Source organism: Neurospora hispaniola (genome assembly GCF_033458365.1).
Source record: "Neurospora hispaniola strain FGSC 10403 chromosome Unknown B0T23scaffold_4, whole genome shotgun sequence".
Classification (NCBI taxonomy): domain Eukaryota; kingdom Fungi; phylum Ascomycota; class Sordariomycetes; order Sordariales; family Sordariaceae; genus Neurospora; species Neurospora hispaniola.
Genome location: NW_026944409.1, coordinates 727,166 through 753,455, shown reverse-complemented (window position 1 = coordinate 753,455; position 26,290 = coordinate 727,166). Strand labels below are relative to the sequence as shown.

The 26,290-nt window shown below is 52.8% G+C and overlaps 6 protein-coding genes across 6 annotated transcripts; 1 reads left to right on the top strand and 5 right to left on the bottom strand.

The window, feature by feature from the left end:
* Positions 1–712: 712 nt before the first annotated feature.
* Positions 713–3,399, bottom strand: B0T23DRAFT_404301 (beta-lactamase/transpeptidase-like protein; the record flags this gene model as incomplete). The annotated part of the gene is made up of 3 exons (XM_062838882.1): positions 713–3,098; positions 3,162–3,221; positions 3,287–3,399. 3 exons carry the CDS (start codon positions 3,397–3,399, stop codon positions 713–715), a joined length of 2,559 nt encoding a protein of 852 aa, XP_062692656.1.
* Positions 3,400–7,070: 3,671 nt separating this feature from the next.
* On the bottom strand, positions 7,071–9,039 carry B0T23DRAFT_136139 (P-loop containing nucleoside triphosphate hydrolase protein). The gene is made up of 3 exons (XM_062832277.1): positions 8,929–9,039; positions 8,599–8,769; positions 7,071–8,532 (listed from the first exon to the last, which is right to left on the bottom strand). Exons 2-3 carry the CDS (start codon positions 8,735–8,737, stop codon positions 7,331–7,333), a joined length of 1,341 nt encoding a protein of 446 aa, XP_062692655.1. The 5' UTR covers positions 8,738–8,769; positions 8,929–9,039; the 3' UTR covers positions 7,071–7,330.
* A 372-nt stretch (positions 9,040–9,411) lies between these two features.
* Positions 9,412–11,461, top strand: B0T23DRAFT_136126 (P-loop containing nucleoside triphosphate hydrolase protein). The gene is made up of 3 exons (XM_062832276.1): positions 9,412–9,824; positions 9,892–10,843; positions 10,918–11,461. Exons 1-3 carry the CDS (start codon positions 9,665–9,667, stop codon positions 11,021–11,023), a joined length of 1,218 nt encoding a protein of 405 aa, XP_062692654.1. The 5' UTR covers positions 9,412–9,664; the 3' UTR covers positions 11,024–11,461.
* A 90-nt stretch (positions 11,462–11,551) lies between these two features.
* Positions 11,552–14,264, bottom strand: B0T23DRAFT_136121 (GTP-binding protein GUF1). Its single transcript, XM_062832275.1, has 2 exons — positions 12,218–14,264; positions 11,552–12,110 (listed from the first exon to the last, which is right to left on the bottom strand). Exons 1-2 carry the CDS (start codon positions 14,163–14,165, stop codon positions 11,899–11,901), a joined length of 2,160 nt encoding a protein of 719 aa, XP_062692653.1. The 5' UTR covers positions 14,166–14,264; the 3' UTR covers positions 11,552–11,898.
* A 782-nt stretch (positions 14,265–15,046) lies between these two features.
* On the bottom strand, positions 15,047–20,037 carry B0T23DRAFT_379157 (uncharacterized protein). Its single transcript, XM_062837133.1, has 3 exons — positions 18,288–20,037; positions 15,665–18,224; positions 15,047–15,568 (listed from the first exon to the last, which is right to left on the bottom strand). The coding sequence occupies exons 1-3, from the start codon at positions 19,638–19,640 to the stop codon at positions 15,381–15,383; spliced, it is 4,101 nt and encodes a 1,366-aa protein (XP_062692652.1). The 5' UTR covers positions 19,641–20,037; the 3' UTR covers positions 15,047–15,380.
* Positions 20,038–22,584: 2,547 nt separating this feature from the next.
* Positions 22,585–25,887, bottom strand: B0T23DRAFT_317197 (S-adenosyl-L-methionine-dependent methyltransferase; the record flags this gene model as incomplete). The annotated part of the gene is made up of 10 exons (XM_062834986.1): positions 22,585–22,708; positions 22,824–23,378; positions 23,475–23,535; positions 23,597–23,623; positions 23,677–23,769; positions 24,011–24,093; positions 24,226–24,269; positions 24,419–25,246; positions 25,309–25,797; positions 25,855–25,887. 10 exons carry the CDS (start codon positions 25,885–25,887, stop codon positions 22,585–22,587), a joined length of 2,337 nt encoding a protein of 778 aa, XP_062692651.1.
* Between the last annotated feature and the right edge of the window lie 403 nt (positions 25,888–26,290).

Genomic DNA, 26,290 nt, shown 5'->3' with positions numbered 1-26,290 from the left:
CGGTTGAGGTCAATGGTAGATGACAGGCTCAAGGTCTAGTCCAACACGTGCTGACTGTGGAAGAGATCGAGATCTTGCTGTGTTGCAACCTCGTCGTACGGAGGGGGAAGCGGGATGTAACAATACTGGTGATTTGACTCGTGATATAAATGGGAGATGCATGGCCAGGCGGGACGGGTGTACAGACCTAAGCCCGGATGCAGATGATCCCCCCTGGCTGAAGATACATGACACTCCACTGTTGTTCATCCATCAAAGCAGAAACAAAGCGGTGAAACAAGTGAATGGAAGTGTAAATGCTTTCTCAATCCTGGAATGCAGTGAAACATACAGAAAATCGTCTTCCCCTGGGACGGAGCCAAATTCCCGGTGAGACAGTGAAGCGGCCACGAATCCACTTTGCTCCAGGAGACCCACTTTTCCCGGGCGTTTTTCCCGGCAATCTCCGCTTTCGTTACCGGCCTCATGTGGGCCCATGGACCCGGATCTTGGGTGAGTGCGCTTCTCCCACGACACAGTGTGCCCACGATCGGATCTCGTAGTTGAAGGCATAGGCGTTTTATTCGGAAAGTTTCCGAACAGAAACTCACCACCAGTGAGGGAAGAGCTGACTGAGTCACCATTCCTACCTCCCAAATCCTAACAACACTTCACAACACCGCTACGGCACAATTGAACATCTCCATGCCCTTAGTCCATCTAGACCATCACCTTAGATCCAAGTCCCTTTCTCCGTCATCCGACGCCAAAAGTACGGGCTTGTATCTCCTTGTTTCCGTGTAGTCTTATTCCTCGCAAAGTTCCATTCAAACCCCTTCCATTCCCCTGCCATCGTCTCCCGCTTAAACACCACCACAAAGTCCTCCACCTTCAACCTATTTGTCCCTCCAACTCCGCTCGGTATCAGCTCTGCCATCGGTTGGGCAAAAGTCATTGTCTTTTCCAGCTCTTCATTGTCTACCCTTTCGTGCAGTTCGCGTAGCAAGTACCCGTATCCGGTACCGTAAAGTCGCAGGACCAGACCCCTTTTCTCTCCAGTGATGGTAATAAAGACATCCTGGGTGAGTTCGTATCTGCCTTGAAACCTTTCAAGTTCTGTTTCGCCTGCGTCTGGAGGCGATGCCACTTCACGGAACCGCGAAGCAAGTGTGTGTTCGTACCTCGCCAGATTGTATAGATAGTCGATTTGGATCGCCCTAGCCATCTTTTTCGTGTCTTCACAAGTCCTTCTCACAGTCTTGATGACAGATCCCGCATCGTGGTGGGAATCGGAACCTAACTCGGCGAGAAACAAACACTCAGCCAACAACATCCCGCTCAGGTTCGCAGCGTCGAGCAAGAACCCCCTCGTATTGCAGAGTACTACCACGGCTGTTTCGTGGTCGGGAAGCAACCAGCAGAAAGACGTAGCGCCGACCATGTTACCGCCGTGGTAGAGGGCGAGGTGCTTGTTGTTCATTTCAGGCTCAGTGACGGGGGGCGTGTCAATTTCCGTGTTGACATCGGGGACATTGAGCTCAGGTTTTGTAACGAAAAAGGTATAATCCAGGTTATCCCCATGGACCTTGCTGTTAATAGCGCTCTCTAATCGTCTGGCGTTGTCGCCATCTGCGCCTGGCCATCTTGGTCTTGGGGAGGCGTTCCGCTCTTCGGAGGTCATGGGTACGGTGACGGTGTTCCAACCGCCGGAGTAGGTGCATGTGCTACTGAATGGATTAGGAGACAATTTTCTCTCTATGTGAGAGAAGAGATGGTTTATGCCTCGCTCGAGAGGGGAGCTGACATGGTCTTGATACGAGAGAAGCTTGCTGTTTTGCTGCTGTTGTCTTTGGTTGCAAACATCCATAATCTTGCTGTAAAACTTGAGAAGATCAGAGGTGGTAGACATGATGCCTGCTGCCGCGGCGACCGGCGGTGGTCCCACAGGACCGGCTCCCGAAGCCTGGGACGGGAGAATTTCGACAGGTTGTGGAATGTGGCCGTAGTGTCTGTCGAAGCATTCTGCAATCTTAGTTCTGCAGACCACCCCGTGTGCATCTGTGCATTGCAGAAGTTCCGGCATGACCCCCGTCACCTGAACCGAATGTGACTTGGCAAAGATCTGGGACTTGCTATTTTTCTCAGCTTCTGTCAACCCGACGAAGGTGTCGTGCATTCCAAGTGGCTCAAAAACCTTTTCACGGACGAATTCCGTCCATGAATGCCCAGTCTTTCTTTCGATAATCATAGCCATCAAGGCAAAACACTCGTTCGAGTAATTCCGGTTGTAGACAAAACCCTCTTGAGACGTGTAAGTATCGTTTGCTGGGAGATGTTGGAGCAGGGAGGTGACAGGATCTATGGTCTTCCATGGAATATCGCCATTGGGGCTTTCCCACAGATTCGTCATCCACTGAAACGAGGAACGAAGGTCCAAAAGGTCACCAACGGTAAGCTCCTGGTTGGTGTATGTTTTCAGTATACCGGGACTGCCTTTGAGCTCAGACAAGACTGCTGATACAGGGGTGTCGAACTTGAGCTGGTATTTCGAAAAGTCATCCATCAAAATTCCTACTGCCGTAGAAATGATTGGCTTTGACATTGATGAGGTGAGGTAGACAGTATCCTTATCCGGAAGCGTGGCAACTCCCAGATCCTGAGTCCCCAGATTGACAAAATGTTGTTGACCATGGCGAAGGACCCCTATAGAAGCCCCCACACTCCCGGAATCTTGCAAAAGCTTCTCAATAGTGGGCTTCGTAAGGGCCAAGATCTCCTCCACCGACAACGGCAACGAAGGTTGCTTGGGAACAGTTGTTGAGTAACTGGTGTCGTTGATGAGGGTACTAGTCGCTGATATTTTGGGTGAATAAGGGTTGTCGAGGGCCCGTCTAGAGATGCTATCTTGACGACGGTGTCTAGAGGCTTCAGCAGGTGGTTGGTATCTGTCCGTATCCCTCTTTCCGATGGCTTCCTCGTCAATACCCTCCGTACTCTCATGGCGAAAGCCAAACGTTCGTGAAACAACCAGTTTTGTAGCAGCCATGCATTCACCAAACACTTCGTCGGCAACGCCAGAGGCACGCGACAGGAACCGCATCGTGAAGAGTCGTTGTAGTCTTCGACGTCAAAGTTGAACTAGTAAAAAAAAAGTCGACGAACAGCGTAACAAGCGGCCGAACAAGCCGCTGTCGTCATGAGAGCTTCGGAGGTTGAGCATCATGGCCATGGACAGGAGCGAGCTGGAGGCATATCAGTAACCAGTGCCTGGCAAGGGTTACACTTGTGTATCGTCAAGATCGCGTACACGAGTAGGTGAAGCATGGGTTCAGGGACACAAATCGAAGTTTGATGAGCCATCGGGCTTGCTTCCCTCCTGTATGTAGCCTTCTCGACAGAATTACTACCCAATCGGCTCATCTTGATCACAGTACGCAGCGGGCAACATGCAAGATCCTGTACCTACTGACGCCTCCCGTCGGGCTCACGCACGCCCACACGATTCGCGACACCATGTCATGACACCACCCTATCATGTTGCGACGCATGATCGATTTCGCTGTGTTGTCCTTTATACGATGTGGGCGGCCGTCGGACTGGTGGAAGCGAGCTAACCGAAGCCGGCGAGGGAGGACCAAAGAAAGGTTTGCTTCTCAACAGAGTGTCGGTCGTGCGGCGAGCCGGCATCTTTCCTTGGTTACGCGAAGTGTGACTCCCTGGATCGGTGATCGGCCTAGGAAGGAAAGGGATAGAACTGCTATATGCCAAGGGTCTTTTACAGCCTTTGATGTGCACTGCCTGGTCGGTGGATTCCAGACATATAGTTGTTAGGAATCAGAGTCACCGTGGACTGGTTGAGACCAAAGTGATCCTAAAGAGTAGAAGAACACGACCAACTGCAGTCTCGCTTTCTTGCGGAACTCTCCATGCGGTGAGGTTAGGAGCCAGTCTCCATATCAATCCAGTCCGACAGGGTACATCACTGACGGGGAAGACGGGATGATAAGTGTGTGACGATAGTCTGACGAAGGTGCTGGGGACGTCTAGAGTGCCTTGGTGTTGAGCAATCGCGGGCAAGCCGATGGGAAACTCTAGCAAACTTTGTTTATTATCAGATGTTCTCATGCCAGTATAAGATAATGCGTCGTCTTTAGTGGATGCTTTGCCACATTGGAGGGAAGGATTCGCGCCATGATCGATGTCTGGGTCGGCTACGCCCATTGGTTAAGGGGTGTATCGAATTCTTCAGCACATTGTGCTTATGCCAAGCTGCTACCCACACCAACTGCTGAGGGCGTTGATGAAGCGAGTGTATCGTAGTGTCAGTGGCGCGGAAGCACGCCGTAGCCGCAAGCCCACAGCAGCGCTAGTCAAGCCCCAGGGTTACATTCTGTTGTGGTGATCCCAAGGGCGTGGACCGCGGGCTATCCCAGGACTTCCTTCAGAGCTGCTTGAAAGGGGCTGACCCACAGTGCTGGTATCTGGCGCAATTGGTCCTTTGTCCAAGTATAAGAAAGCTAGACTAGAATACTCCGGCTCAAAGGCTCAAAGCAGCCACGGGACGACAGCGAGGGGTGTTCAGTCAACTCTCCCTCCATCTCTAGTCTTGCTTGTCTCACCTGTATGGCTATGGTCAGCAACGTTGTCACCAATCAGCCCGAACTCGGTAATGGTGCTTCAATTCCCCCGAATAAACCGGCCAAATATCCTTTTGCCTCTGCTGAGTAAAGGGATGCCTGGAGCTTTCATCAGTTTCCATTTGCCTATGGTCTCTTCCCGAAGGTGATTAGCCGCCCGTGTTGACAAGATTGGATGCGAGCTGAAAGAGCACATTGGACTGGCTGTTGGTTGTATCGATTGGAGGGCAGAAGCGAAACCAAAGGCGGTGAAGGGCTCTGTCGACTCAATGACTCGATGATGCCTTGACTAGAACCTAATCCCCATTGAGATATGGAGGGCATAGTTGAGAAAGATGGGTCAACTGACCACCTTCTCCTCTCAGCTCCGCATGGTTTCGATGCTTTGCTATTTATAATTATCGGAGAAGAGTCGGCATCGATTGGCGAGAATGAATCGTGGAAATGAGAGTCGGCTTGATGTCTGCTTTCGAGTGCAGCTGCAGATGGATGTGATGTCGGGGATCAGGAAGTTGTTGAAAAAGAGGACTAGGTAGTAACGACGTGAGGCGTCCGACAAGGTGCGATGTTGGGAAATGAAACAGACGGAGCTGAAAATACTATACCCTGTCCTGTTAGGTGTACATATGATCTGCCACATCCCGACGTCGTGGCCTGCAAGGTACCGACGTACCCCGCCGATGGCCTGAGACAAAATGACCCACACATCCGCGAGTGGAGCTTCCGATAGCCGCACCGGTCCGGGTGAGAAGTGGGGCGTGATCCGGCTTCCGACATACGACACTCAACTATCGCGCTGCCCGAAGGGACGAAATTGGGAATATGTGCATTGTTTCCTTCTTATTCATGTGGTCAAGCGTGACCAAGGGGTTAGGAGATTGGCCAATCTCTTCACTGCTGGGGGGCACCGGAGGAAACAGCCCAGCCCAGTGCGGGGATGAAATCGGCGGGGGACAAGGTCAAGAACAGTGGACGACGATGTTTGGGAAAAGTGTAACAAAAAGATGGAAGAATAGAGACACATCGAACTGCAAAGCAAAAGCTCAGGCACTCCATGCACGTGCGACGAAAAACAGTTAGAGCAATGCAACGGCCTGCAGGGGGAAGTGACACGAGACAGCGCTCACTGGAATGATTCCCTTCCCCGCACCACGCGCTACCTCTAGCTTGCTTAAAGCACGGCAATTCTTTTCTTTTCTTTTTTTTTTCTTTTCTCTTTTTTTCTTTTCTCTTCTTTTGTTTCCACTATCATCAAATCATGGACTCGAGTTAATCCAAGGGAAGAGAATGACAGACACCGATACATGAAAACGGAATTCAGCAACCCGAGAAAAAGACAGATCATCCCTTCCCGTACAGGCGGTCCGTCCAAATGCCCACTGGGAAAGCACCTCGGTCAGAGTCACGGGGGGGAATTTTTTTTTTTTTTTTTTTTTTTTTTTCCCTTACAAAAACTGCCTCGTAGTTGGATTTGAAGGTTTACTGTGAGACAAAGACGCCTGGTGCGTGACAAGAGTATACTCAAAGGTGCAATGTACTGACCATAGCATGTTCGGCTTATACTTTATTCCCACGGCCATTCAACAGTCGACCCTTTTTCGCTCCATCTCGGTGCGAGACGTGAGTGATTCCCGCCTCGCGTCTTCCCTCACAGCTAATCCTCCTTGCTCTTCTTGTTTTGCTCCGCCGTATTCGAACCACTTGGAGAACCGAGAGAGCCGCTTCGCTTCCTCCTGACATTGCCGTACGTATCAGATACTGCTGATAAACGAGTATGTCTCTCACAATTGATAAACCTAAGGGATGGCCCTGCTTTCAGGTACTCAGTGACGAATGAAGAGTTCACTAAACGCTCAAACCGAGATCGACTCTACATGTGGTTGATTTAGTAGATTTTAGATCCACTCGGACTCGCCTATGTAGTCAACGTACTGTTTTGGCCTTATGCCTCGTGAACAGCACATCAACTGATCGGCATTCAGCGATAAAAATTAAAAATAAAATAAAAAGCCTTCGTGATTCTTGGTGTCATCGTTACCTACCAGAAGGTATATGTATGGCCAAAAGCATTAGGCTCCTTGTCCCCATTCACTCCCCTGTCGTCTTCGACTTCAGTCAAGCTCATCACCTCAAAAGTACTGACTAATTCCGTAGGTAGTTGTTCCCCGAAATATATAACAGACTCCGCGGAAGCACCACCTTTGTCGTCTGAGCGTATCAATGGGATTTTTTATGACGAATTTCAAGTCAAGAAGAGGGAGTGGACATCGTAGAGAGTGACGAATAAACGACTTTTTGAGACCGCAGTACTTGCTAACTGTAGGTCGCTACTTATCTCATTTACGACATACCAATTTCCACTGCATTCTTATGTTACATACTTCCAAACCTCTGACTACCTCGACGCCCTATTTTTCGGGTATCTACACACTATAAGACGCTGTGAGTAAGACCGGTCACTCCAGTCCACAAACTCGTGTCCAAGGCGCCACCAGACGCAAGATAGGAGTATTCGATACCTCGACAGTTTTCTCCCCTACCAATAGAAAAGAACTATCTCCCACTTCATCTCATTTCACCTCTCAATGAATCTCTCCTTCTCCTTCCACTGCCCTCTGAAAGACTGAAACGCGCCATCGTGTTTTATTCAAAGTCTTACATTCCCTATCCACAACAAATATATATACAGTAACGGTAAGAAGACCTGCTCCAGGCTAGGTATGCATGCGAAAACCAGCAGTTATAGGAGTCGGTGGACATGCTCTAATCACCCCTTCGACGCCAGCTATCAGATCTGGCCCATCAGCACCCTGACCAGTGTGCCATTGAACTCCGGCAAAGGACAATGCCAAGAGTTGCGCACCTGCCATTATCAGAGGCGGGCTGATCACCGCAGCACCAGCCGCAACAACTCCCACGCCTGCCAGAACTCCAAGCAGCGGGAGCACGTTCCGCTTGAGGAAACGCCCCACCCTTGCCCACGTTCCGGCTCTGGGAGGGATCGGGGGATTTTCTGCAGTGGCGAGGCCCTTGGCACTGTCCCTCTTGGGTTCGAGATGACTCAATCTCTGCTCACGCCCACCAATCTCACTGACCATTTGATCCTCTTGTTCTACCTCCTCCCAGATTCCCTGATACAACTGCTTATATTCGCCCGTCTTTTGCTCAAAGAGATCTCGCTGGCTGACGCGAAGCCCCTGTTGGGAAGTCTCTGATCTGCTCAGCTCGTTCATCAAACGGTTCACCTCCGCTTCACCCTCTTTGAGCTCTTCTCGTGTGAGACCAGAGGCACTGAGTAGCTCAGACCTGAGGTCGTCAAGTTCCTGCTTGACCTTTTGACATCTGTCTTCGTAACGCTTCATCATCTCACGCCCGGCTGAGGTGCTGTCTAGGGGTCGCTTCTCATCGATCAGTTCGCGTTGGATCTGAAGGACTGGGGAGGAGGTTCTTCGACAGGTCGTCTGAATGACTTCCCGAACGATAGAGCGGGCTGATGCCTCACTTCCGAGCCATCTGTACGATTGGCTGCCGTGCTGGCGCATGGAGCCCCAGAAGTTTGATGTGTACATCAGTTCGTTCTCCCGGTCACAGGCAGCAAGGTCATCCTTAGGACTGCGCAAGGCACCCCACTTTGTGGTTACCAGAGCAGCACAGTTCAATGCTTGCGGGCCACACAAAGCTCGAAGCATGTTGAACGTTCTCAGAGCCGAGCCGCTGACTCGGTTGTCGGTAATGGAATGAAGATAGAGGATGCCTCCTAAGCGAACGTTTCTGAGATGGAGCTGGCCAAGGAAAAAGGCGATATCCTTCAAAATCTCAACGTCTGAGATTTGAGTGTCGTTAAAGCCAGGAGTATCCGCCACAAAGATTCGCTGGCCATTTTCGACGCAGCTGTAGAGGTCAAGAGAAACGGTGCCTGTATTCAGTGAAATTGTCAGTACTCCGGATTGTGGTGGGATCCTGTATATGATATCGAGCATACCTGCTGTGAGACTGTGACCAACACCAGCATTTTCTCCCGTCAATTTTGAGACAAATTGACTTTTCCCGCTGCCTGTCATTCCCATGACGAGAATGACCACATCGGATGGGCCCATTCGATGGCTTGTTCTACGGGCCATGGCTGTAATGATTGGATCGAATGATGGACGAACTGTGTTTCCGTTGGTGAATCAGAATTAAGGTAAAAGAGACAGCAGAACCAGCTGCAGTGAAAGGAACGTATGTGGTGTCAGAATGGTCAGACCTGGGTTAGGTGAGAGATGGGGTCTGTAACATATCAGAAACAAGAAGCTGGGGACTGACGACTGACCGATTCAATGCTGACATTTTGTAACCTTAACATATGAAGAGTCTGGTAGTTGACTTGAGCCGCATTGCGGGGATCTGGTATTCCCCAGTTGAACTAACACTCCAAAGCCTTATCCACCACCCACCTTTGTCGAGAGGGCGGGCTGAGTTGGGCATCATCATTGAGTAGCATTATGCAAGTACTTTTTGAGCCGCAGTTGCGTGGAACAATCCACACCAATACGCTGTGCCTTGCAGCTGCCGGCTTGCAGGTTTTCAAACTATTGAGCGACCATCCAACTCCCCTGACCCAATCAGCCGCGACGCATCAAGATAAAAACGAGGCTTGCGAGTGGTGGGAACGTCGGGATTGACGGATGGTATAAGCAGGCTGTGAAAGAGACCTGCGAAAAAAAAGTAATTGCTGCATCTTGGACATTCTTGATCCAAAGCATGATTGGCCTTTGGCATGCGCTCGCTGCAGCTATTGCGTAACGAGCTTTTGGGTTTGAAATCAGGCAGTTGGCAGCCTGACAGAGCCTTGCTCTGCTTGATACACAATCGGACAGCTTCTCCGTGCGATTTGACTTGTCCCTAGACTTGCATAATAACCCTTCAGGACGGCTCACTTTTCACAAATTCTTCAACAGATAACTTTGCGCCATGCGTTCATGAGGCTCTGCTCTGCTTCCTTCGTTTCCACTTGGACACCTTCCATACTGTATACTGCGTAACAGGCACCAGGCTGCCGATCCATCATGCCCACCATCAGCGAGTCTCAACATGCCACGAAGTTTGACCCTCGTCCCACAGATATTATTGTGGCGGTGATGGGAATGACTGGCTCAGGCAAAAGCACATTCATCTCCCATTGCATGGGGGTGGATCTCGGCATTGTTGGCCACGGTCTCCAAGGATGTGAGTGCAATTGCCAAAAGAAAACTCTGTACTGATCGCTATGACTGACGATCTTCTCATTTGCAAGACACACAAGCGGTTGACTTCTATATGTTCCCTCATTCAGAGTCCGTCAACGTGTATCTCGTCGATACGCCCGGCTTTGACGACACCAACCTCACAGACAGCGATGTGCTCAAGGCCATCGGTACCTGGATGGGTGATGCATACAAGAAGGACATCAAGCTCAACGGCATCATATACTTGCACCGGATCACTGATCCTCGTATGGTAGGGTCGGCCAAGAAAAATCTCTTCATTTTCAAGAAGCTGTGTGGGCCAAATGCTCTCAAAAACGTCACTCTGGCCACCACGATGTGGGAGGCTGTCTCGCAATCAGATGGCGAACGCCGAGAGCATGAACTGCTCGCAACCCAAGAATTCTGGGGTTTCATGCGGTCAAACGGTGCCAAAGTGGAAAGACACTACAATAACCGAGAGTCTGCCATGCAAATCCTCAGCAAGTTCTTCACAGAAGAACAAGTTGTCACTGCCATGCAAGAGGAACTCGTGAATGGTGGGAAGCAGTTGTTAGACACCCAAGCTGGCATGGAGTTGAACAGTGAGTATCGCAAAATGGAAGAGAAATTGAAGAGGGAGTTGCAGAGTACAGTAGCGGAACTGAAGGAGGCACAGAAGAAAAAAGATGACGAAAGTACAGTGATGATATTGGAAGAATGCCGGAAACAGGTAGAGGACCAGCTTGCCCATATTCTGCAGGAACGAGATCAACTTAAGGTGACACTGGCCAAGATGATCGCCACCAGCACCTTACCCATTGTTCGCGCGCCAGGGAGCTTTGACGATAAGGCCAGGAGGCCCAGCAACACTGGTAACGCAGGGCAAGCAGAAGCAGGAAGGCCGGCAAGCCCATACCTGGACCCGAGAGCATCCGGTATGTGGCAGGGCATGGAAGTGCCCGCCAGAGGCAGAGCGCCAGCACCACCATACCAGCCAGATGAGCAACCTATCCACAGATGGTTAGTTTCTTGAAGGATGGGAGACGGAGTAGCCATTCCCGTGAACGTTCGTGGCTAATTGTTGGAATATGTAGCGAACGATCTCCCGCACCCAGTGACGCAGGGCGTACGCCAAGAAGGCGAGATTTGTTGCGGGCAATGTTTGGAATAGGACCAAGATTGGTGGTACCGGGACAGTAGAGGCGGGTGTAGGAGGAGTGTGGAAGTCTTGTGCGTTATTATCATGAATATATGGTAGGAGGTGCGGCGCGTTGTGGCTCTTGTCATTTGCTTGGTCTTGGTGACAAGGAAAAAGAGATGAAAGAACGAAGAGGAGATGTTGCTGAAGGACGAAACTAAATTGTTCTGTGTTGGGAAACATCCGCCATGACCTTGAAGAACCAGAACGACGACGGAAACCATGACCTGTGACCGGACAGTGAACCCTTTGTGCTTGCCAAACTTGTAATGATGAACTTCATCAACGGGCAAGCACTGATCACCAAGCCTCTCGAAATCTAGGCAACAGTCCTTCCATCCGAGTTCAGGACGCTCTGTGGTTTCTTCTCTGTCGTCCAAAGTGGAGTTACGCCAAGCGATGATGACAGAACGGGAGGCATTCGCACCTTTTTCTCAGACCATGATCCTTGCGAGTCTCAACGCTTGGCAAATCAGAGGAGACTCCGAAGTGTGTGAAGACGGTAGGCGAGACGAACCATCAATCGTCCATCAGCACTAAACGGAAGCCAGGACTGTGACAGCAAGTGCGGGGTGAGGGTTGAAGAAATCGTGCTGTCACTCCGCCGCAAGAGAGAAAAGGACCACAAAAAGGAAACGGGGTAAAGAGGAAACTGAACGAAGACTGAACGGGCAGATGATGAAAACACCACAAGCAAGAACCACAAGTCAACAAACAAACAAACAAACAAATAAACAGAATTAGTAACACATGCCACCTGTAATCCAACAGGAACGCCAAAGGGACATAAGATACCTACAAGTATTCGTACATTACCTCTTCCTCTTCCTCGTCCTCCTCCTCCTCGTCCTCCTCCTTCAGTTTGTCTTTCACCCACTCACTTCGACAAGAACTTTTGAAACGCCGACTGATCAATAATCACGTTACCCACCGCCCTCAACCTCTTCCTACCCGCCTTCTGCTTCTCCAACAGCTTCCTGCGTCTAGTGATATCACTAGCATGCAGCTTAGCCAACACGTCCTTCCTGAACGGCTTGATAGTTTCACGGGCGACGATGCGGCGGCCGGCGGCGGCTTGAATAATCACCTCTGTTTACGTGGTTAGCACATTTCCTTGACAGAACTCTCAAAGATCGAGCGAAGCGAGGAAAGGGGAAAAAAAAAACCCCGAGAAATAAAAGAAGAAAGACACTTACCAAACATCTGTCGATCCACATGCTCCTTAAACTTGGTAACCCACTGCCTCCCCAACCTCTCCACCTGACTGACATGAACAATCCTCGCCACGGCATCCACCGCCTTCTTATTGACCAACAAGTTCAGCTTCACCAGCTGCGCCTGCCTCCACCCCGCATCTTCATAATCCAGCGTCGCATACCCCTTCGTCGCGCCCTTCAGCTTGCCAAAGAGATCATCGACCAGCGAAGCGGCGGGAAGCTCGTACTTGAGGATGACCTGCGTGGCAGTGAAGAACTCGAGCGACTTTTGCACGCCGCGCGCGTTTTCGCAGATTTCGATACACCGGCCTACGTACTCCTCTGGTAGCGTGACGGTGGCGTTGACAAAGGGCTCGTACAAAGTGGCGGAGCGGATGCGGTGGTCGTCTGGGTCAGGGAACTCGGCGGGGTTGGTGACGATGAGTTCTTCGCCGGTGGACCAGATGATCTTGGTAGGAACGGCCGGCTCGGTGATGATGATGGAGGCGCCGTGTTCTTGGCGCAAGCGGTCTTGGAAGACGGAGCAGTGGAGAGAGCCCAAGAAGCCCAGACGCCAGCCGGCGCCCAGGGCTTCGGAGTAGTCCTTTTGTAAAGTGACGGAACGGTCGTTGAGCACGAGGTGGGCGATGGAGTCGGCCAAGCGGCCGTAGTCGTCTTGGTTGGTAGGGAAAGCGGCGACGAAGACCATAGGTTTGGGCTCCTCAAAGCCGGGCAAAGGCTCGACGATGTCTTCGCACCCGACGTTGGTAAAGGTATCGCCTAGCTTGGCGTCTTGGATGCGCTTCATGCCGGGGTTGAAGAAGACGTAGCCGACTTGGCCTGCCCTCAAAACCTTTTGCGGAACGGCGTCAGGGTACTGGATACCGACTTCGCCGACAATGTACTCATTGCCCGTGGCGAAGGAGTAAACCTTGTCGCCCTGCTTGAGCGTGCCGTCAAAGAGACGGACAAGCAAGACGACGCCCTTGAAGGTGTCGTACCACGAGTCCACCAGGAGCATGCGCAGCGGCTTCTTGGCGTCACCGACGGGAGCCGGCACGTTAGAGATGACCGCGGGCAAGATCTCGCCCACGCCTTGACCGGTCTTGGCGCTGACCTTGACGGCCGTCGAGGTGTCCAGCTCAAAGACGGTTTCCAACTGTTCCAGCACGCGCGGCACGTCGGCGCTGGCCATGTCGATCTTGTTGACGACGGGCACCAGAGACAAGCCCTGCGCAAAGGCGAGGTAAAAGTTAGCGACCGTCTGCGCCTGCACACCCTGCGAGGCGTCGACCAGCAACAGGGCGCCGCTGCACGACGAATAGGACCGTGTCACTTCGGCGCGAAAGTCGACGTGGCCTGGGGTATCGACGAGGTGGAGAAGGTAATCGAGGCCGTCTCTGTGCTTGTAGATCATGGTGCATGTCTGCGCCTTGACAGTAATGCCGCGCTCGCGCTCGACGTCGAGCTTATCCAAGACCTGCTTGTTTCCATCGCCGGCCGTGATGGTTCCCGTATGCTCCAACAGACGATCAGAGAGTGTGCTCTTGCCATGGTCGATGTGGGCGACGATACAGAAGTTTCGGTAGCGCTCGAGCGGAATGGCAGCGATTCGTTTCTCGATCTCGATCGCTTTCCTCTCGAGGGGCATCTGGGAGGTCGCAGTCGTGCTATTGTATCTCGCGAGAACGGGGGCGGTGGTCGGAAGGAGTTGGGAGCTGCTGAGCGATCTCAGAGCTGGAAAGCGTCTGGCTCGGTCATTCTGGCGCGATTTGAGGCTAGCTAGCGAGGAGAAGCCAGCTCTACCTGGCAGTGTCCTGGGTGGTTGTTGACATGATGTCGTGATAGAAGAGGGAAGACGGCGGCTAGGAGGCAGACGAGGCAGACGCGCGCAAGGCCTCAGACATGGCCGCATCTGAACGTCGGGACGACAGAGCGCGCCACGCATTCAATTGGACGTCACCGGGTCATGAAAGGAAAGTGGCTGGAAGGAACCGGTTTGGCTTGGTCGCAAAATGAATCGCGACTTTGCACTTTTCGGGAGGAGAGAATGACGGAACGAAGGCCTGGGATAGGTACAGTGGCCCACTGCGAATCCTTATCCTCTCCTGGACGCTGCCCGGTCTGGTGCCGCCGAGTCCCAAAATTCATCCCCGCTTCAAAAATCCCCGAGCTCTTATCTTATCGGACCCTGATGCTCGGTACTCGTAGGGCGAGCATGTAAAGTACAAGTACCTACTTTGCGAGCTTCGAGGCGCGGCGCAATTGGCAGAGCTTATGGGAGAGTGAAAGTACTGATACAACTCGGAAGTACATTGCTCGGCTTGATATCCGAGCTCCCCCACCACCTTATAGTAGGTAAATTGTAAACAAACCACCCCTTTAGAAAGACAACAGCGCAACCGCCAAACATGCTTAGGTTGATATTGTTACTCTCTTCACTCCCGTCTGCTTCACTTCGGGAATGTCTAATGCAACAGTTTTTTCTTCTGAAAGACGCTTGACATGCACAGTCATATTCCACAAACACCGTGACCCTTTGACGCTACTTTATTTCCACTTTCAAGTCGCTATTTGCTTTGCTTCTGCTCCCCAGTCCCTTCCACTTGATCCAGGTAATCATGACCACCATTGACCGCTAGCACCAAACCTCATCCGCCAAATTTCCAACCCCTTTCTCCTCGTCACCAAAAGCTTGCGTCATCCCCTCCTTTTGCTCTTTCTCTTTTTTCCTCATGATTATGTATAACATTTCAAGCAGTATAGGTATCAAGAAGAAACACAACAACAACAGCAGCAACAGTAATAAAACACATATGTCCACGGTGTGTGAAGTTGGAACAGACAAGCCAAGCCAACCGGGGCTTCGCACATCCCACCCGTCCGTCCGTCCGTCCGTCCGTCCGTCCCACGCATTCCAATCCGTTCCCATCACCCCGTCCATCCACCCACCCATGCATACCTTCCCACTCCCTAGCCAGCCCTTACTTCCCTGTCCTCCCAGTTTTCCCTCCTCCCATTGTACCTCACCCTGGCAATCCTTTCCATCTATACACAGTACTCCAACACCCATCCACCCTGTCTGTTATCAAACCCACGGATACGAGTAAAGTATATCCACGCTCCCTTCCCCGCTGCTTCTCTTGTGCTTGGGTCCTGCCTCCTAGACAAGCACCCACTCGCTTCCTCTCTTGAGGAACTTGTCCAGCATCAGCGTGAGGTCTGACAGGACGAACCGACAAATGTAGAGGGCAAAGAATTCCGCCGCATGCCTAGTGCTGAGCTCGAGTCCCACCTGCGTCTTGTCGGCGTGCCGGAGGCCTGGGTCTTCAACTTGGCGAGCGATTTGGTCTGTTTTTTTTGTATTTTCGTTAGTAAACTGGCAAAAGGGTAAGATAGCTGGAGGGAGGGGGAAAAGGGGGGAAGAGACAGGATATCTAAACATACCAACTAACTGAGCCGCATCGAACAATCTCGCCAACGAGCTCATATAATTCGCATTAGGCCCCTGAAACAGCACGTTTCCTACGTCTCTCTTCATCGGTCGGTTCGTCGGGTGCGTCGTCATCGGCAGACTAGGGCAGATGATATCCTTCCCTGCTCCCTCAATAGGTGTCGACGCCACATTACCACTGGTCCCACCAGCACTACTGCTTCCCTTGCCCGCACTGGTCAGGTTCGCTGAGCTGTTTTTGCTTCGTAACCTCCTCCACGAGAAAGCACTCGTCTTGGCGCTTACGCTGGCTGACCGTGGCAGGGACCCATCCTCCGCGTGTACTGGATCCTTGAACGAGGTGGCGTGGGGTCCGACTTCGCTGGCGCCAAGCTTCTTGACTAGGAACTTCTCGACGGACTCGATCACCGTTTCGAGAGCTTGCATCTCCTCCAATACGGCGTCCGCGTCGCATGTATCCACCCGGGCAAGCTTCTGTAGCGCGGCAGTCATCAGATCACACTGCGAGATCTTCTCCTCGACGTACTTGAGTTTTACGCCTTTGACTCTCCACACGTCCCGTGGGACAAACAGTTTGTTGCTGATGTATCCTCCGCGTGGGTGGCAGAGGGTCTGGTACAGACAGCGCATAAGCCAGAACGGTCGGAGTAACACATCGCTTGGGCAAGGCTCGAGCGGTGCTGGCGCATCAGCGAGCGTTCCGTTGGGCGATCCAGGATCATTGGCAGAGTGGAACTCGGCATCAAACAGATACATGCCCGCTGTTCCGACAACTGTGTCCGCTCTTTCTCGGAACGATCCAGCTATCGGTGTCGGCATGGATGGAATTGATGGCAGGCGGGTCGTTGAGCCACTGATGCCAAACTGATTACTCACCGGTGTGCCAGGAGACATATCAAATACATCATCATTATGCGACACAGAAAGCTTCCGATGCGCGCTCCGCAAGCTTGATGAAGAGAAGGTCTTTTTTAGACTAGGCCGACCAACCGAGGGAGACCCTGCGCGAGGCGGGTAGTCGTCCTGCAAGTGAGACGGCAAAGGAGGAGCTCCCCCTTCTCCCATGGATGGGGAAACCACACGCCGGGCGGCAAGAGGATTAGCATTGCGGTGAGGACCAGCAGACAAGGCTTGTCTCTGTTGCGCAATGTAGTTGTGCGATCGTGCCGGTTGTGGCGGGAATGCTGGCCCGGCTGTGGTTGGTCCCGGCTGAGCAAGCTTCGTGGTCTCGATCTTCAGCTGCTTCAAGTTTTGGCCAGACAGACGCCGTTGTCTTACGCTCCGATTTGAAGCCCCGGATCCCGAAGTTCCTGGTGGTCGATCAGGTAGTTGAGGCAAGGCACCTGCTGGCGGAGGCGGTAATGGGGGTAACGGCCCCTTGGGTTCCGGATGAGTCGGGCTCTCGCTCACCGTACTAAGTAGCGTTGTAGAGGTATTTTGGTTCGACCCTGTAGAGCTATTCCATGTACGATTCGTGACCCCGCTGGAGTCGGACTCTCGAGGAATTGATTGCTTGTTGTTCCGTCCAAACGCAAAGTCCTCGATCTGGTACCCTTTCGTCATCTCCTCCAGAAATCGTTCCTCCTCCTCCGAGTCATGGCCCTCGTCGTAGAAGTCATCGTGCCCTGTCCAACCTCTTTTTCGGTACTCCTCATCTTCCAAGTGTTGCTGTAGCCGTAGTTTCCGCTCCCTTTCGTTCGCTAATTCGAGCGCATCCATTCCCTCATCCTGTACCTGGTCTCTTGGGTATGAACTTCCCGTGACAGCATCATGCCCATCTGTGTAATACTGATCCTCCGGCTCAAATCCCTCGTCGTACGCAGCTTCAATAGCGTCGTCCAATGCAGCATCAAATTCGGCTTCCGTATCCCCACTGGCGGCCCGGATATGCTTTCTTCGTATTCCTGTTGATGAAGATCGCGAGTGTACCGAAGAGGCGCTAGATCCACCAGACTCCTCGATCGGATCAAGCCATGATATCGACTCGTGACTGGGATCCCTCTGATGTCCACCATTCGTCTTGTAATTTCTCGAAGTAGCCTGAGCGCCAGACATGGAATAGTCGGGTCGGAACACTTGTTGGCGAGGGGCATCCTTCTCGGGCGCCGGTGGAGGTGGCGGTGGCTGAGCGGGTGATAAAGGTCTCCGAGGCAATAGTGGCGGTGGCATGTAAGCATTATCCATCGGTGCCTTTTCAAATCGTGCCTTGGAAAACGAAGACTGTAGCGAATATTGCTCGCTAAGGTAGGAAGTAGGGCCATTGGAACCCCCCGGTGTCTGGAGAGTTAACGTGGGTGGTGCTGGCGGTCTACCGGACGGTGGTTGTCGTCTGAACTGAGTCTGAACAGAGAGGCTAGGCTCCCGAGTGCGGCTACGTTCTCGGGTGTAGGTTGAGAGCATCGGCTCGTCATCAGACACTTCTCCATTGTAAGCCTGAGCACGCATGTATCCCCGTTCATCGTAGCTTTCGGGCTCTTCTGGAAGCGCTTTCTCATCCAGACTGTCACCGAGGATCTCGTTGAGTTCGGCAATTCTTCCCACGTATGTTTGATGCTGTTGACATGGTTGGTATCAGTGGTTCAAAGCTTCGGGAGCAATAACATGCGAGTCACCTACAATGGTTTCCAATTTCCTGCGATCCACCTCTACCGAAGTTCGCTGCAATACCTCCTGTAATAGGTGGCAAGCTTCCGTGTAGGCCCTCCTGGCGGTCTCAAAGTCTTGCCCATTGTCGAGTTGTACTGCGGTATTTGCCTTTGACAGTGCCTCAGAAAGCATTGCCTTTTTGTCGGAGCGATGGCGCTGGCGATCTCGGTTTCGGTTTGACGCAGTTGAATCAGTACTTGACTTTGCGCCATGCGACCTCCCTCGCGATTGCCCTCGGGGGTCGCCGTTTTGTGTATATTGGGGCATCATGCGGTCTGGCGCGAGTTCTGCCGGAGGTAGCAACCCCGCTGCTTGATGTGACCGTGGCAACGATCCTGGTGTGTCTTCTGGGATCTGCGGAGCACCATCCCAGAAGGCGGCGTTGTCGTCAGGAGGCGGCCGAAGATAATACCGCCTGGGTGGTACCGGTGATTGCTTGCCAATCTCACTGGCCTGGTGCCGGAATGCCTCTACCAAAGAAGGCCCGGTCGAAATGCGCGGCAGGCTAGGTAAGGGCGGGATCGGATGACGCAGGGGTGAATCACTGCGGCCTCGGAGGTGGCTTACAGAGCGCGGAGAGATTTCTGACGTCGAGGGTCGGCGTTTGTGTGACTTTTGACCAGATGAGTCTTCCCTCTCTTTCCCACTATCCCACCCAATGCGCCAACTGGAACCACCACCGTTTGAGCCTTTACTTGACGCGGACGAGACAGACCAGCGATTGAAGTTCCTAAGTCGATCGCCTATGCTACTCGAGCTCCCAGATCGCGAATGACCTCGCTTATGCGATGGAGGTTTCAGGCCTTTGGTCGAGTCTGGTGTTGCTGGGCCGTGGAGTAGTGGCTCATTGAACGATTCCAGAAGGTCTTGGGACGGTCGCGAGTCAGTCGGGACTTTGGGCGGAAGACGGTCGGGTGGAAAGGGACTGAAGGTTGATTGATTATGTTCGGCCGCGGTGGGCACCGTCACAGTGCCAAAGCGCTCAGAGTGTTGTTGTTGTTGTTGTTGTTGTTGTCGCGGTGGTGGCGGCGGAGGTCGGCTGGGTCGCTGCCCCTGGGGATAGGGGTTCCGTAAACCGGGGCTGATGAAGTCCCGGTCCGGCAGCCGTGTTCGCGGCGACGGCGAGGACGTGTACGAGGCAGAGCCAGCAAAAGTGGTGACGGTCGCGGGCGGCGTCCGAGCAGAGGAGATATCGGTGGTGGCTGAGGCAGACGACCCAGGGTTGTTGGACGAGGTCGGGATCTTGGACGAGGTCGAGGTCGAGGTCGCAGGTGCGGGCGGTGCTGGTGGAGGTGGTGCTATGGTGAAATGGGGCAAGGGCATCGCTAAGGGTCGAAAGGGGAAGCCAAGTCGGCCACTCCCCTACCCTGGAAAATATGGAGGTCGCACTCGCTCGTTGGCTGCCCTGGGACCTGGGTGTAGTAAAACCAGGGGGGACCAGATGGAAACGACAGGGGGAGGACAACCAGGGGAGGCAGAGTGCACGGCGCGGTGGGATTGATTGGGCAATGACGGGATATGCAAGCCAGATTGGGGGTCAGCACTGGAGCTTTGTCGTTATTCGCACTGCCTGGTGAGGTGAGGTGAGGTTGCTTCAGTTAAGTTCTCAGTTGTAGTTCCCAGAACTTAAAACGCGAGATCAGGTTGTGGGTGCGGATGGTCCTGTCTTTCAGTTCACTCCTGCCCTCGCCTCGGCTTCCTCTTCCACTAGGTATTGTCTTGTTTTCCTTTTCCTTCTCTTTTTTCTTTTTTTCTTTTTCTTCTTTTTCCCCTTTTGATGGGAGAATCCCCGGATGCCCTGCTGTTTGGCTGCTCGTCCCGATGGATGGCTCCAGACAACCGGAGCGGTTTTGCTTTTTGGTTAAGCGACCGGATTTTCTCGGTGTAGCGTAGCAGCGACGCTTTTTGCTTGCCGGGGTTGGCCAATGGAAATGGCGGACGGGATTCGATGATAGATTAGGTACGGATTGGCGTTGTGCCCCTGTCTCTGCCGGTACTACTGGTACTGGCGTACACTAGCTCTTGTCTTGGGGTCTGTGGACGCCGCCGTGTAATTGCGCGTCACTGGATATTCCTGGGTGGTCCCTGATGTCGACGATGGGATGCTGATCTCGAGACGGGATTCGTGCAATCCAATCTGCTGAAGGGAATGGTGTGCAGGGTGCGGCTGTTACACTGAACTGGGAGGCGGTTGTCGACGCTTTGAGTGGTAACACATAACGGCGGCCTTTGAGTGGTCAATGGTGGCTATTAGCTGGAAAAAGAAGGTAGCGTGCTATGTGCCCAAGTCCGTCGCGTTACATAGGTAGGTGTGTCTGGGTAGGTGGATGGATCGATGGATCGATGGATGGATGGATGGATGGCTCGGGGTGGCAGAGACTGAAGGACTGAAAGGCAAGACAAGACAAATGTGGGCGTGACGAGTGACGGGAGATGGATCGGATTTCCCCTCCTCGGATTGCGAATGCATGGAGCAGCTGGAGGCTGGACTGACTGCCCGAGAGCGAGGACCACCAAGACTACCTCTACATAGTACACTAGGTAGTGTAGGTACTCTTTAGAGTGCTCCGAAGGTAGGTGGGTAACAGATACTAGGTATAGTAAAAGATGGAAACTGTGATTTTTATCATTAACCATGGCTCTTCAACCTCTTTTTTAAGCCTCAGTTTAGACGCCCTATATCTACCCAATGTGCCATGATGCAGTCATAGTACGTAGTCGTTTCTTTTTTTTCTTTTTTTTTCGCTTTTCTTGATCTCTTCCCTGCTTTGGCTCGTCTCGTCTTGTCGCATTGTCGGCCGGCAGTCAGGTCGCTGTGTCCCAAATGGAAAGTCACAGGGCACTCAGCTACCTACTGGTAGGATCCAAGTGGGGAGACCCGACCTGCCCGACCTATGACCCGCGCCGGAGATCCAATCCAACTAAACTAATCCACACACGGCAGGTCCCCGCCAATGCCAAATTAGTCTCAGAAAACGTGAGGTGGTGGTGCCTGAAGAGCGACGACCATCACAGCTGGAGGCTTCAAGTGCCGCCGCAGGAACAGCAACCCACAGCGCTCATCACTGTTCCTGTTAGAGGATAGGTACAAGCTCTGATTGGTTGTAAATGAAAACTGAAAGATGCCCATCATCAAAATTGTGGAGACACCTAGGTAGTCAGAGGAACCTAAGCGGGACCTGGGGCCCGGGCGAGATTCGGGGATTCAGATCAACGAAACGTCGGTGCGCGCAACATGTCCTGATGCAGCCGGGGGTACCTCAGCTACTTTCCACTAACAAGGCTGTATGTGTCTGAACCGCCTTTGCTGATAAGAAACTTTGAAAGATGCACTTGACCACTAGTGTAACGGAATGGCGTGTTGAGAAGGAGGGGAGGGGGATCACAATCAACCGCTGGTGGAGTCTCTCAAGGATTTCCCATTTCGTGCTTCAGTTTCCCCCCCCCACGTGCGGCGTGCTTTGAGCTCCAGTTCCCCCAAAAGACCTCCAACGGTTCCTTCGCTCCCCTTGCTCGCCATCATCTCGATCTTGTCTGAGATCATCTCGATGTTGAGTAACATTTTGAAATGATTTCTTGCATTTTGGCATCTTAATGTCAATTTGGCTTTCTACCCCCCAAACTGATTTTCTACCTGCTTCCCCATTCAAGGGGGCATCGATCATATCCTTTGAATGCATACAAAGTATAGGGCCGGTCGTATTGACAACACCCCCAGACACGCCACAAACGTCAAGCATAGCTCCTATGATATCAGCGCCATCGACTCATCTACTTATTATTTCCCATGCCAATGCTTCCACATATAACGCCAAGTTTACAAATGGGCGTCACTCGGCTCTCTTACCATCTTGGCACCGTTGATAAGTCCAAAACGCATAATGTTTCATGCTTGCCTCATCCTGGTCGCCGTCGGCCGTTGCGGGAGCATTAGTGACCGTGTAGTATTGCCATCGACGGTCGGTAGCTGGAAAGCCGCCGTCATGGGAAAATCACGGAAAAAGGATAGGACTGGATGAAAAGTATGGTCCCAGAAATATTCTTGTTTGATTCCAAGGTTCCTTCTTCGACCCCTCCCCCCCAAAAGACCCCGAAAGTCGTTGTTCCGCGGTATATAGTGGTATCAAGTGCTGAGTTCTGCCATGAAAGGACAGAATGACACGCTCGCTTGCTTTGTGTTTCCCGGCCCTGCCTGGTATGATATCTGACTTCAACGAATGTCCAAAAAGTGTTTCAAAAACCCACCCATCCATGTTGTTTTGCCCCTCTATATCCCCCATCCATGCTCGACTCTCCGACTGTTGCTGTGCAACCTTGCGTCATCTCTCTGTTTATGTAGCCGCCGACCGTGATGACCGGACTGATCGTGCGTAGTTGGATATCGGTGGTTTCTGTCCATACACAAAGTATCTGGACATGATGATGTCAGTATCGGGCGCTTGGCTTAACCCTGGTAGCTCTAGGGAACAGTCAAGGTTCAAGGCGAAAGGAAAAAAGAGGACTTACGTCAAAAAGTAAAAATGTATCCGCAGATTCCTGATATCCTTTCTCACATCCACCAAAAATACCTCCACCTCTTCTGGCGACATCCCCAACCCTTTTGTGAAAATAGTCATGCTCACAGCATGCAAACCCTCAAGAAAGTTGGTCATCTGCCACACGCCCGTCACCTTTTGCTCCTTCCCTTTAGGCCACGGGTTCCCCGGTATCACGAGCTTCTCCTCAACCACATTGATAAACCCGGCTTCTTCCATCCACTGTTTGTACCTTCTCGGTGCGAGCATGTCTCTCCCAAGTCGTTGACCGCCCTCAATGTACATCCGTGACCAGCGCTCAAGGGCGGTGCCAGCGATGCTGCCGTCCACTGATTGTATGTGGGGATAGTAGTCCTGCCACTCCATCCAGCCGCCAGGGTTCAATTGCCGAAAGGCCGACATCATCACTTCTTTGTGTGAGTTGAAGGCGTGGAACAGTAAGCGGACGTGGACGTAGTCAAACTGTTGCGAGAAAATCCACTCATCCTCGGCGTCATCTATCTCGAAATGGCAGTTGGGAGGTACACTAATTGGTGAAAGGAGTTGGTTAGCCTGTGGACGGTGATCCGAGGCTCCGACCGCATGCCCGTGTTTGAACAAACAGCAATGGGTAACTACTTACTATTCGGGCTGTATAGGACTTAGATCAGTCCCAACTACATGAGCCGCTGGATTTTGTATCGCTAAAGACACAAACTGTTAGTCTTACAGGGCTCGAAGCCTCATTGTATTTCTCTTGCTTACCAAACTCAATGGCCCATATACCAGTCCCTATTGATCTTCGTTAGTGGCATTTCGTCCAATCTGGCCTGAACAAGCCTTACCTGTACCAATGTCGAGGACTGACTGTGGATTTGTGACTGGCGCTAACCCAAACTTCCCCTTCAGCATGCGCATAAACACGGCATGTTGTAGATCTGTCAGCGAGGGGTGTTAATATTCCGAAACCATGAATCCGACCCTCGGTGATCTCGTCCGTAAAAACTCACCCAATCGGTCCTGCTCAATCTTGTCCACGTAAAATCCCACGGTCAGCTCCCATACGTAACCCTCACGAAAAGGCCAAACGTAACACTAACTTTGTCATTGGGCATCCAGTACTCTGCCGGTCCAAGGTCAGTTCCCGTCCACGTGAAAGGTTGCACCCGAGACACTTACTGCCCTGTTTGTACCTGTGGAACGTCCTCCCATGTTCTTCAATGTAGTTGTAAATGCTGGATCGTAACGAGGATGTCGACAGCCTGCAAGAGCGGGGCGCACAAAAAAGGCAAAACTGTCAGATAGCCGTTCACGTCCCGCCAGTAGTGAAACCTTGAGGGGAGGGAAGGATATGTGGGAGAGCGCTGCGAGAAAAAAGGACTATTTCCACTTACGCCCCTGTTATGTCGCCCATAGCCGAGTCTGCGTCGGAGTCCACCTGGTTCTCGCGAGTATATGTTCAGCACCCGTCCTTGCTTTGTGCCGCGTTTTCGTTGAGCCGCTTCCCGTTCAGGTCCGCTACCAGCACTTGCTAACTCCATTCAACCGTGAGGGAAGTCCTGGAAAAATTACCATTTGCTCACTTACACTCAGCCCAGCTGAATCTTGCCCGCTATTGATATGGTCACCAGACAGCATGGTCTCCCTTTCCGGATCGTTATTCGCGACATGGCGGGCGAAAGTTGGGTCGTTTGGCGGTAGATCCTCGAGACCTGTAGCCGCCGTCACATACGACGAAGTAGACACCGCTGATTCGGAAACGGGCGTGTACACGTACAACGATGACGGATGTGTTGATGAGGACGAAGCTGACGCGACTGATGTTGACGGTTGTTGTTGTTGTTCCTGTTCTGATGCTGCGGCTTCAGTGGCCTTGCCGTCGCGGAAGGGCTCGTTGGATTGATGGGTGTGTCGGAAGCATGAAACGTCGCCGGGGACACTTGGCGCAGTCTTTGAGCGTGTCGGTTGTGTTAGTGGTCGTGGCGGCAAGGGCAACGGAGAAGCTGGTGTTGGTAGTCGCGTCGTTGTTCGTGTTGGTGATGCGCTTGCTAATCCTGTTGGTAGTTGCGTCGGGTTCGTCTGTGCTCGCTCTGGTACTGGGGCCGGTTTGGAGGCCAAAGCTGACAAGTTTGGCAACGAAGATGACAACGGGAAAGGCAGCGGCGACGGCGATTGTAATGGCGATTGCAAAGTACTTGATTGCGAATGTTGTGATGGTGGTCGTGGTGGTGGCGGCGGCGGTTGATATGAAGGATACTGGCGGTTCTGTTGCTGTTGGGTCGGCTGATTGAGCGCTGGACTCGGTGGTTCTTGGCTGTAATGATCGGCTTGGTGTGGTCGCTTCCCCTTTCCCTTCCATTCCCCCTTCCCCTCTCCCCCCGGAGCTTCAGACATTTCCACGTGTTCCCGCGCTCGCTATTTTTCCTCCCCCTTCTCGTTTGACAACCAACGACTGTTGACTTCCACTTGGACCGAACGTCGTGTCGCAGCGTAACGTCCGTATCTTTTCGGCGACGCCTCTCAGCCGTCGAGACTCGGGACTCGGTGATGACGACTCGGACGGCGTTGGTTACTGAATGGCGCGATTGCTGATCCTCGACAGGCTGTGGGGGTGTTTCCTGGTTCTCGGGGCGATCTTCCCGTTCGCGGAGGTGGCCGATGGGCGTCGGCGTCGGCGTCGCGCGAGCTGGCTGGCGAGGTATGTTGTCGGATGGAAGCACAAACGGCAAACCGCAAAACCGACGCTTGTCCCCTTCTGCTGCTGACTGGATGCTGACTGATTGACGGACTGCTACTCGTTGCTCGTTTCTCGTTGGATTGCCACTGGAGGAGGTTCCCCGCCGCCAACACGTGGCGCTGGATGTTGGCCCGTTGTGGCCCGTTGAATGGGACGTTGTGTGCGGTGCTCCGTGACCCGTCGCGCCGGGAGAGGGCGGCGGGTGAGGTTCGGTCGGGTAGGGCGGCCGCTGCTGGATGTCAGGTCAGGTCGTTCTGGAGTCGCTGCTGGAGTCTGGGCTTTCCACTTTCAGGGCAGAGGTCGTACAGGAAGGGGACATGATGGGCGAGCGACAGCCCCGGGTTATGGGGCCAGCCAACGGCCAACAAGCGTGCACAAAGCGGTAAAGCTTCCAGTTGGTCGAAGCTGGCGAACAGTCCCCGTCGCTCCCGGTCTCGATTCCCGGCGCGTCAGCTGCTGTGGTAGGGGTGCCCCAGCCTTGTTAGCACCGGAATAGCGTACCCGTAACCGCAACGGCCGGTGGGAAAGGTTAGGAACCTTGCCTTTCCAATTTCATTCCAGAAAGCCCCGTCAGCGAGATTGATGCTGTCCACCATCTGTCGACCAAGAGCCTCAAGCTGACGTGCCCAATCTCTGCCGGAAGCCCTGCCGGTGGTCGCTACATTTCTGGGCTGCCGTGGTGCATGATTGAGCCCAGAACGGCCAGCTGGCGGCCAAGACTT